We start from the raw sequence: 11684 nt of genomic DNA, 5'->3' as shown, positions 1-11684 counted from the left end.
AGAATATCCCTTCCTGAGCCAGCCTCTCGGTTGACTGAAGAGTGGCCCTTATGCTAATGGAAATTATCTCGGTGAATATTTTATACAATACTGAAACAAGCGAATGGGCCTATACTTTGTCAATTTCTTAACGTCGGCCTTTTTGTAGATTAGCATAATGTTGGCATTCTTCCAGTTCTCTGGGACCCTTGAAGTCGATAGACAGTTCGTATAAAGGGCCGCCAGTTTTTCAAGCAATATGTCTCCTCCATCTTGGATTAAATCGGCTGTTATTCCATCTTCTCCTGCCACTTTTCCCCGGTCATGTCTTGCAAGGCCCTTCTAGCTTCATCGCTAGTTATAGAAGGAGCCTTTGTATCCTGTTCATTATAGTACTTCACATGAAGGTAGCGTGGCTGCTGTGGGTACTGTACAGGTCAGTATACAATTCTTCCGCCGCTTTTACTACATCTTCTAAATTGTTGATGATATTGGCCTGCTTACCTTTCAGTGCAGATACCTTGGCTGGTCCTATGCCAAATTTTCTTCTCACAGATTTGATGCTGCGTCCATTTTTTACTGCCTCCTCAGTCTTTCTCACGGTATAATTTCGAATATCTCTTACTATCTCTTTGTTTGATCGGTTTCGACAGTTTCGCGAATTCTATCTGATCTCTTGAGATGGAGACTTTCATGCTTTGTCGCTTCTTTATTAGGTCCTTTGTTACTTGGGAGAGCTTACCTACTGGTTGCCTTGGTGCTTTACCTCCCACTTCAGTTAACGTTGTTACGATGTTCCAAATTGGTAATAGTGCACGGTGATTATCATGATGAATTCATTTGCTCACCGGTCGTAGTCGTGATGCAGATTTGGTCGAAAAGTATTTATTCTGTTGATTATTTTTTTTTTCATTCCGTAAATACTGTCACACTTTGAATCGATGGAAGAACCAGATTTCGACTGAGGTCTGGGTGACGACGAAAAAGACTTAAGGCATACTTTTTTATGCGTGTTGTCATCTCTAAATACACGTACGCTTCTTCCCATAACAATACTGATATAAAGCACCCTTATAGGTGTGATTAAGTTTAGAGTATTACGTTGTTTCGCTTGTTGTAGAGAACTAGAAAATATCGATGGGCCCGAATTGTTTCTGCAGCATCACGGGCAAATGGATCATTGGCGGCAGCAGTGCAAAATGTCAAAATGCGGTAGGGAATTCGCTGCCGTTTTGTTCTCTGTCATTGAAATACGCGTCCTGACGGTTCGATTGTTCGTAAAACTACCGAAGGGCCCCCCATTTGCTGACAAACCACCATGTAGGGGTTCCAGGTCATGAGGAAAATGAAAAAGTAAGATAGCACGCATTTCACGCATGTGAGCGTGTTTCGCGTATACGCAGCAGAAAATGTACGGTTAGCAAAACGCTGTGAACCAACAGCACATACTGCAAGTTAATTCTGTAGAAGTCCCCAAGGTATAGATTTGGGAACGTTTTGCTTAGTATGGGGGTGTAGATTTGGGAAGGTCCCTGTTTGCAGCTTCGGCCAGCAAACTGCCTCTTGTTGATTAAGCGTGTTATAGGGCGGGGAGTATTTGACCCTCGTTCCTCTATGATAATTTAGTATTTCGGAGTACGTCGGGATCACCTTCATGAAGTCCTCGGGGTCTCCATTTAGGTCCGCTCGGTTAATATGCTCGCGAGCGGTCCTCTGGTTGCCCTCAATTTCAGTGTGTCCGGGTATCCAGAAAATGTCGTGTCTAACTCGCCTTTCGTGTTGGCCAGCGCGGAGGCTGATTTGGAGCGCCTTTTGGCCAATTCAGTCATTGATGTAGTTACGGCATGCTTCTTTAGAGTCCGTTAATGTTGTAAGGGATCTGTTGGCGCGGTAGCCCTCCGCGGGAGCAACAGCCATTTCTTCTCCCTCAGTTACCGTACAGTCCCGTGGCGACGCGCAAGTGATCTCCTTACAGTCCGAGCCAATTACTGTCGCGACGACGGACATATGCCCATGGCCTGGCGCAAAACCCACCCGTTATCATGTCACGTGGGAATGCAGCAAAAGCAAAACATTCCACAACATAGAAAATCCGAGTGCGGAGCAGTGGGAAAGTGTGCTCTCCAGCGGCAACCCACGCCTACAACGGGGGCTGGTACACCATGCCCGACGAGCAGCCACGCTCAGTGGTGCTCTGGTATAGGGGCACCAACCCTGCAAGACGGGAGTCACCATCGACAAGAAGAAGATGGAAGCACTCGGTCTGATCGCTGAATGACTCTGTAAATTAGAGCAATAAAGTGTATCCTATCCTATCCTATCCTATCCTATCCTATCCTATCCTATCCTATCCTATCCTATCCTATCCTATCCGCAAGGTATAGAGGAAACTCGATCGTATATAGTTTCGTGCTACAGTCGGGTGAGTGACCGGTTTCACTTTGATGAGCCTTCGTCTGCGTTGCGGGCTCTTGCAGAACTAGATTTGCCATGGTTTGTGTCCCTTCGAGTGGTCGATTGTTTCGGCCTTGCTGGCCTACAGCTTAGTTCATATGGTGGAACTAGGGCCCCAAAAAGGCGTTGGTCGCAGCTTCGAACACCGGACCAGGACTGGTATTGTTCAACCGCGAAGATTTATTTCCCAGAAACCCATTTGTTTTCTTTCTTTCATTCTTTCTTTTTTTTGTAGCTTTGCGCTACGATTTTACTGTATGACACTGTTTCTCTTGCGACAGACTATTAGCAGCAGTTAGCAACGACGCGAAGCTTACGTAGTTCTATAATACATTCCAGAACGTATATAACTTCTTTTCGTAAATTCCGTCAGCCACACATGACAACTCGGTGCACAGAAAGAAAAACTTGGACACGCGATATTTTTTCTTCAAAAACAATTATTTATTTCAAGTATAGAGCAATTTTATGTATAGACAGGTCTTGGAAATTTTATACAACAAACACGCTGTTTTATGTGGGTTAATAAACATAGCAGGCAAGCACTAAACAAAACAACAACAAAAGCGCAATAAACAATCGGCATTACACTAAACAGAACAACACATGCCTAATTTGTACTCATTAATGCCCCGAGAAGCCGTTAGCAACGACAGCTCCGCAAACAAAAACTGACACATAATGACAGGGTCCTCCTCTGGCCTTTCGCATTGTCCTCTAAACGTAAGCTGCGTGATATGAATTAAATGGCCCACTGACGGGCGCTATTTCGAAGCAGTGGTCACGTACACATTAAACACGTATTCCGGAAAGGATGCTTGCCGATAATACGAACTTCGTTTCTATGTAGAAGCAGTTGCAACTCGAAATTTCAAGTTTCGGGTTATGTGCACTGTTGGCCCCAGACTTTTACGAGATGCGAAATTTCCGGTTCGGTAAATGCAAGCCGGCCGCACAAGAGGGGGAAAAAAAATTCGTAGCCTATTTCTCACAACACGAGCTTGTACGTCTTCCCTTGTCATTAGGAGAGTAAATGCGTTGGTGCAGGCATAGTGTTCACGAGTAACTCCTGCGCGTGGTAATGCTACTGAGACCATACCATTGTGCGGGACAATTTCGGAGGCCATCGTGGCAAATTTGCTCACTGCCCACCGCTCGGTGTCGAGCAATACGCAGAGCGTCCTACCGGTGACGTCACGCTGTCATTTCAGCGAGTGCCGTGTCCAAGTACGCCCAATTTTCACGTCCAAAGCGCGTGCGCTGACTCTCACGTGGCTTTGCAGGCAACACACAGCGCGTATCAAATCCTATTTTCCTGTTGCTGTAGGCCTCGCCGAACCCTATACAGCTAAGAAACGCGCCGATTTCCGTTTCGAACTGCCATCGTTCGTCAGTGGTTCCAAGGGGTAAAAATACAAGTCTACGTACAGGATGGCTGTATAGCGACAGTCATTGCAGAATTTTAGCCTTGCCACAATACACGGAACACCGGAGAAGGGGAGAGCAGTGCCAGTGCTGGGAAGCGCCATTTTATGACGGCTTTTTGCAACCGCAGCGCCTTAGAAACGTTCTTGCCTCGCATTACTGTTCTAACAGAAGGGAGAAAAAGATAGTTGCCACTATCCACTCAGATAGATACCACTCAGCTGCACGGTACATGGTAGCCGCATTTATAGTTCTGTGTGCTCTAGTTGACGCCAGCGTGAGACGATGGTGCCACCGACCATGCCGAGCACGTCTGCTTTTCCGATGTTCCGGTATTTCGTAAAAGTGCGCTGCGCTGGTGGCACGTTTGCGGGCAGGCTGTGGTGAACTGTACTGAAGCTGCGTTGTTGGAGCCATGTTAGCGAGCAGAGTTTAACCAGGTGTCGCAGAGCTATTATTGCAATGACCAAACACGTTTCAGTTTGATGAAGCGTAATCATTAAAAAACGAGAACACCCATAGAACGCATAAAAACGTTTCCAACGCATTGTAGCGGTTGGACAAACCGTCACAAGAAGCCGCTAGCAGCGCTAAAACTATACTATCGCCGTTTACATTTACCTGTACCAGTACGGCGGTCGTGGTGTATCAACACATTATGGTGCTCTGTTGAACTTCAATGCGTTACCAATGTTTTCGTTTTGCATCACTGTTCTCGTCAAAAGAAAAGAGCCACTGCCCGGAAAAAAAGCGACAGGTAATTCCTGTGACGTTCCGTACGCCTCGCAATTCACCCCAGCTGCCATGTGCCTACAGCTTGAATAAATTTTTTATTTGAGCCGCGGGTGTTCGTTGCGTAATAAATCGGGCCTTGATAGTCAGGGAAAGAGAGCGAGAGAAACGAGGCTAGTTAAAACGTAAAAAGAAGTAGGTTCGTCATAACAAATGTAACTTTTCATGCACACAGCGGACAGGAAAAAGAAAGACACGTATAAGCCGGGGTTGTCACATTACACTCGGAGAGACACCATATTGGAAATGAAAATAAAGTGCGCAGCCACAGCCGAAATAATTAAATCCTTCACGGTCTCGTTGCCACGAAGAAAATGACAGTGGAAAGTCGGACGATATATGCATCTTCGATAGACTGCGTGTACAGTTCTGGGAGACTGTGCCTTTTGGTTTTTCCGCCTCTCGTTTCTGCGCCGGCTGCAAGAATTCACGCATGAGTCATCGCAAAGGAAATTAGTTCTCCGTTGGCGGCCAGCGCCCGTTCCCCATCCGGCCGTGGCTAATAACGCCATTAAGTCTGGACAGCGCAGGGGCGCCGTGTGCGGGCATAAGAAAAAATCGTCCCTGCTACTTTGGTCAGTCGTCTGCTATACGTTTAACTTCTTCATTTCGTCTGCGTCCTCGTTCCCGTCTGTGCTGTGGCCAACGTCCGCTAGGCGGCGGCGTCGAAGCGGAAACGGAAACCGCGAAAGAGGCGACGTATTCTGTTTGGACCGAGAAGCCAGACGCGAAGCTTTTTCACATGGCAGAGCGCTTTTCTTTAATGTGATGGCACTCGCTTGCCAGCGAATACTCCATTCTAGGCAGAAGTATCCTTTAAAAACAAAGTTCTCAAACAAAAGTTGTTGGCCAATATGCAACAGCCAAGCCTCCGCCCAGCGCTCTGGTCGACCAGAAGTCGTGTTCACGCGAGAGAAGTTTCGTGGATCTGTTCATGCATTCATGTTACTTTTCTCGCATAGTAGTAGTAGAAACATTTATTTCGAAGGGAAAGAAGTAGTTGTCGAAGACTTGGCCAGCGGATGGAGAACTCATTTCAGAGCCCCTGTGGCCTGTGCTGCTGCCCTTGCCTGCTGTACCAGGCTGCGCTGGGTTGTCAGGTCCGAGCTGGACAGAGAGGCCTCCCACTGCTGCTTCGTTTGAAGTGTTCGTAAGTGTATGGGTAGGATTTCATTTTGCACGGCGCATAAACCGATCACGGTATAGCAAAGACAATAAAAGACGACAGCCGAGATAGGCTTTAGGTAATCACGAAACGCTTTTTGAAAGGGTAAAACGTCGCAGATTATCTGCAGACCCTTTACAGCACCAAATCCATGGGCACCGCCATATTTGATCACGTGACAGCGCCCGCCATTGAGCTCCTTAATTCTGATAGGTGTTTCCTCGCTTGTTTACACAATGGTCGCCGCGGCCGCAGGCATGGCTCAGAAAGCCGCTATTTAGGCTACCACGGTGAGCCTTATTAAGTGGGTAGACGAAAAGAGATTTTGGCCTAAAATGCAGAGACAGTGCAAACACCTTTCATTCATCCGTCCTATCTGCGCTGCAGTCTTAATAATGTGCAAGCCTATCGACCGAAGGCGACGAGTACGGTAACCCCATGTTTGAGTTTACTCTTTATATTCTAGTCTGCAGAGCGATATATTTGGAAGGCTGATACGGTCGTGCCTACCTGTTGTCGTTAACTGTGTGTGTAACAACTTCGTTCCGAATAGGGCGTGCACATGTGCGCAGAAAATACGTGTTTGCGACCTGTTCCTACCGCTGTGGTTGATTCAGACCTCGTCGTTCTTATCGACAGCGCTGATCAAATAACTTGGGGATGGCTTCCGACTACTTGCAGCGCAGATTAATATGTATTCGCTCGCGTGTACGGCAATACTTCAAGTGGCCGAGCGCCTGCTGTTTGAATCGCGGCGCAGAAAGAAAACTAGCGGTGCCAGCCTGTGTATATTGTCCCACCAAGACAAGCTTGAACAGCTTAACTGAAAAAATTAGGGGACGTCCTTGTCTGCCTCCCTTGATCACCCCCCCCCCCCTTTTTTTTTTCAGTTCAGCTGTTCAAACTCGCCGTAGTTACCGTAACCAACTAGCTCAGTTCAACGCCATTATACCACGTTTGACTTCGACGTTGTGGAAAGTGAAGTTGCTCGAGCATGTCGGTCGGGCTTGCGTGGGAAGGGCCTGGCGTTGACTTGCGAGCTCATCGAAAAGTTCAACGTGCCGCGTTATCTGTGGCGGTATCGCTGTCCGGTTGCTGCGCAGCTGGCGTTAGCCTGGAAGTCATTGCCGACAATGCGCTATCCAGCGCTGGCGGTAGACCTTATTGGGCTCGCCTCGCGAACAAGGCTGTGCAGGACGAACGGACGTAAATGTGAGCGCTGCTCGTGCACCCGAGGCGGACGAACCTCGGCCGCCGCAAGTCTCGTATCACACACCCTCAGGTCTCTATCGCCGCAGTTCTTGCAGTTCACGACAGACAGACCAGAACACGTTTTTTCTCTCTCCTTTTTTTTTCAACATTTCAAATAAATAGCACTAAGCGGTTCCCGGACCATCGGCAGAACGCCGTGTGAGTGGCGGGCGGCAGTTGGATGGCCGCTGGCTCTCGATTCAGTATAGGTATTTGTGCCTAGAATATCTAGGCACTTCTAGTGCCTAGAAATATATTCTAGGCACTAGGCATTCTAGGCACAACGAAGGCGGGCCTGTGGCGATCCCTACACAGCGCGCTGCAGCAGAAAGCGCTGTAAAATAGGTCCACGCCTGTCGGTTCTAGCACGAAACGATATTCGGCGACACCACTGAAACAACGCACGTAACTTATGTTTCAAGAAACTTGTGTATATTTAGTGGTTAAAAAGAAAAAAAAGAAATGTTGGCTTAAAAAAGTCCTTATGGGTCGCTAACTGAACCGTTCTCGCGTGTAAATACGGGCGCCTGCTAAAGCCGATGACAGCCCCAATGCTTCACTGGTGCAGCTGTTTGCTTGCATGTGTAAGAGTGTACCTACAGGAAGGCTCAGAAACAAAGCAAAAGAAAAATGTCATTAGAAAATACAAAAGGACATGCTATAAAAAAAAATGCGACACGGTACATTTGGAACCAAACAGCCACCGCCGCGTCGTTCTTCCTAGGGAAATTTTGCAAACGTGTTCTCTTTCATTACGCGAGGGCTTTTATTGCCATGACCTTTGCAGCTTGCAGCCTACACCTTAGGATAGGTAGCTGAAACCATATATAACCTCCGAAATCTGCAACGCTCGCCGCCCATCTTGGAGGATGCAATGGAAAAATCGCAACGATGTACTGGGCGATAAGTTTTGTAGACGAAGACTTTGTTTGCTTGAACGATACCTAAATAGCGATGACCGCGTTGCATGTATGATGCTGTACGTCGATAGAAGAAGTAGTAGGAGAAGAAAAAACAAAAAAAAACGTACATTACATAGGTTTGCTCTGCATGAGATAAAGGTGGCGTAGCAAAAACACATTCTTCACCAGGGCAGTCCCCATGCAGCCGACGTTGCACATACAAATTTACTTCTATACGCTCAGTTGGTAACACGTTTTCTCATAGAAAGTCAAAACAGTTACACTCGAACACCGACCGTGAACCATCTTCGGCAATCTCTCTGCACCAACTTATGGGATTTGCATTTATATATCGTAGGAAAACGGTAACCTGGGCAAAGCTCGCGTGTAGAAAATGGGATGCATAGAGCAAGAATGACACAGGGACAAGCAGGAACACGGGACGGGCAGTAACTTTCAAAAATTGATTTGTTGCAGCTGGTGAGCATATATACACTCACTTCCCTTCAGTGTGTCTGTTGCAGTGGCGTCCCAGTGAGTATATATGTACTCACCAGCCGCCATAAATCGATTGTTGAGAGTTACCAGTCGACCCGTGTTCCCGCTTGTCCCTGTGTCATTCTTGCGCTATGTATCCCAGTTTGTATGTATCCCACCAACACGCCCAAACTTTTTCCCCTGCTAAAGCTGTTGTGGTCGCATCGTCGGAAACCAGCGAACGAACACCTCGGACCGAGAAAACGCGAAGTGGCGTGTCTTTTCATTCTTGGTCTGTGTTGGTCCGCGCGCTGATTTCCTGCGGTACGGTACACGTGTATATACCGGAATCAGATCATCGGTTGCCATCAGATTACCATTCCAGACAAAAGAAGAAAAAAGAGTTGCCGCGCACTTCGACCTGTAAGACTGCATATATATTATAGCTTTCATTGACCCACACATATATTCACTGAACACGGTAACATTCATTAAGGTTCTCGTTTACGCGTTATAAAGGTAACCGGTACTCTCGAGTTCAAATTACAGTATTTATATCAGCACCAATTTGAACATTCTGAAAACTTTTCTTGACGCCTAAGGCCGATATGAACCAGATAAATTTTCACAGTAGCTAACCGCATACCATGTGCCCCACGTAACTTACGCCAAAACGAAAAGAAAAAAAATGCCAGTGCCACGTAGCCGGGCAGAACCAATGTAATGCTGTTTACTGGCGCTTGGAGCAAGTCAGACCTTTGTTTTCTTTTTTTTTTGGTATTTCGCCCAATTGAATACGTGCGACTAGTCGAGCGGTAATTTTTCGTGTTTTGCGGACTTTCTTAAGTCTTCGAAAAAAAAAAAACTTTTATGTAGCACGCATTAAAGCAACAGAAAAAAAGCTGGTCGGGAATTTTTGAGGATAGTCTACAAATTTCTCATTCACACTTTTGCTCTCAATATTATGTTCGAGTAGTTGGTTACCTAATAATAAATAATTGTGCAATTAGACGAAATAAAAAAAATTGGCCTGACTTGCTTCTAGCGACGGCAAACAAAATCACCTTGGTTCTGTCCAGCTGCAACTGCATATATTTAAATCTTGGCACAAGTTACGTGGGACACCCAGTATACTGTAGGTAACGGCGCAGCGAGGCGTCGGGTTACGTACAACACCCACAACATGGCGCCTGCACGGTGCTCAAGTTAGGTCTGCACTGCCCCTGTAACATTGAGTGTCATAGACATAGTAGCTTCAACGCCTTCAAACCGAACAAAGAACTTATGCACAGAACTTTGCGACTCATGTACTGTTGGACTGTATATTTTTTATTCATCCAGTGTTCTACTGAGTGCCATCTTTCTTGTCGCTATATTCTCCCTTTTTACGCAAACTTGTTTCCTTTGCCAAGTGAGAAGGAGTAGCCGGTGCCACCATAAAGGCGCCAACCTCTCCTAATATTCATCTCAATAAAAAAAAAAGAACAGCCTAACCGTGCAAAACCCCGTGGCTGTTAAGACTGCCCGTCACCTACTACACTGTGAAAGCGAGAGCACTTCCAGTAAAACGGTTACCGCGCACACAAAATGCACGACTCGCACCTCATCCGTGTTCTTCGCAGCACTATTCCCATCGCAGCCTTGAGAGTCGAATGCGCATGCGCCGGTCACGTTAGTGTGCATTATCGGGATCCACTGCCGAATACGCCGTCAGACAAGCGATTGTGCCAGACTCGGCACAGACAACGACTGCGGCAAACAGCCACCACACCGCGGCTGTCCCATTTGACTATGTAACACACGCGTGCTTTCAGCGGGGACGATACACTCGATCCTACGACGCCCTCGTAAAAAATGCGTGCCCTGCGCATGCTAAGCCTAACCAGAAGAGCTCGGCAACCGTGACGTTTCCGAGGAGCATCGAAGACTCGCGTTCTACGGTCGCAACCGCGAAGAAGCCACCAGCGTCTGCACGCGCTTTGAAGCAGTGTATACAAGAGGTGACGACGTCGTCTGCTCGCGTCTTCTGCGAGCCGATGCGAGAGAGGAGGGAGGGGCAGCGCTGGTGCGGCCTTAGTTCTTGCCGGCCTCCTTGTAGACGTCTGCGGTGACGGTGACCACCAGCCTGAGGGTCTTCTCCCACGCCGCCACGGCCGCCGGCGTCATCTTGCTTCCTAACCGGTCCTTCAGCGTGTCCACGATCACGGTCATCGTGTGCTGCGAGAGAGACGGGTATAAGGGAGGACGGTCAAGTGCGAGTCCCAAGACATCTGCCAGCAAGGGAAGACGACCGCGGGCTTTTCATTTTCCGCGGTACACATAAAGATTGTGTACCTCAGAATGACTTCGAAATTTAGACGAGATGCTATACCTAAGCCTCGGAGCGCCTTAAATAATTTACTACAGCAGCTGTGCTGAGAACCAGCTTCGGTTTCGTTCCCCAGGAAGTGTATGTGTCGCGGAGTTGTACCGCCGAAGCATGCACGACGTCACGCTGCCGGTCACGTGGGGGGCAGATAATCGGGACATTTTAGCACTCGCTCCGGGGGTGCGGGTACTATTCCGGACGTTGTGAAATTCCGCATAATTGTCGAGTTCGCCATCTTGCCAGCCCTGATTTGCCCCGAGGGCTGCTACGACCTCTCCGATTGGCTCAAAATGCCGCCATTACAAAATGTGACAACGCGGGGGAATTGGCCGACGTCCAAAATGGCCCTCCGGCTCGCTAGGTCGTCCGCCATGCTGCGGCGCGTGGAAGGTGCACATTGATGATGTTAATGATGTTGGTGATGTTGAAGGTGCACATTGGTATCAAAGACGAAGCAGTCAAAAACGTAGTCGCATTCGCGTTCTGCGTGCAAGGTGTTCACCCCAGAAGTCTGCCTCGAAAACCTACTCCCACGTCCCGATTGATAGACGCGTCTTGTCTACGCTGTAATCACTAGATAGATTTTAGCGTGCGTGGTGACGTAGACCTGTTAGCGTAGATTTACTATACCGGAACGTAGGAGAACATGAAGGGGAGCGGCAATGGTGGTGGCGACATCTCCTGGCGCTGCGTATACATCCAGAACACGCAGAACTCCTTTTGCAACAACCGACTATATGCTCCTGTTTGCCATGAACATATTGATAACCGACCCAATCATCGCAAAACTATCTTTCTTTATCTCTCTCAGAGATAGATATATCCTATATCCGTGCGACCCGGTAAGAAGAAACAACTTCTTAAAGAGTAC

The 11684-nt window shown here is 47.8% G+C and overlaps 1 protein-coding gene across 1 annotated transcript in view; it reads right to left on the bottom strand.

Moving 5' to 3' along the window:
• Positions 1-2855: 2855 nt before the first annotated feature.
• The window catches only part of LOC135914530 (globin-like), a 143643-nt gene continuing 134814 nt past the window's right edge, over positions 2856-11684 (bottom strand). Inside the window, exon 3 of the mRNA XM_065447436.2 lies at positions 2856-10662. Coding sequence (XP_065303508.1) covers positions 10519-10662 — 144 coding nt within the window. The 3' untranslated portion in view covers positions 2856-10518. The remainder of the gene's footprint in view (positions 10663-11684) is intronic.

Source organism: Dermacentor albipictus, chromosome 8 (genome assembly GCF_038994185.2).
Source record: "Dermacentor albipictus isolate Rhodes 1998 colony chromosome 8, USDA_Dalb.pri_finalv2, whole genome shotgun sequence".
NCBI classification, from domain to species: domain Eukaryota; kingdom Metazoa; phylum Arthropoda; class Arachnida; order Ixodida; family Ixodidae; genus Dermacentor; species Dermacentor albipictus.
The sequence above is the reverse complement of the archived record's forward strand: the minus strand, read 5'-3'. Positions and strand labels throughout refer to the sequence as shown.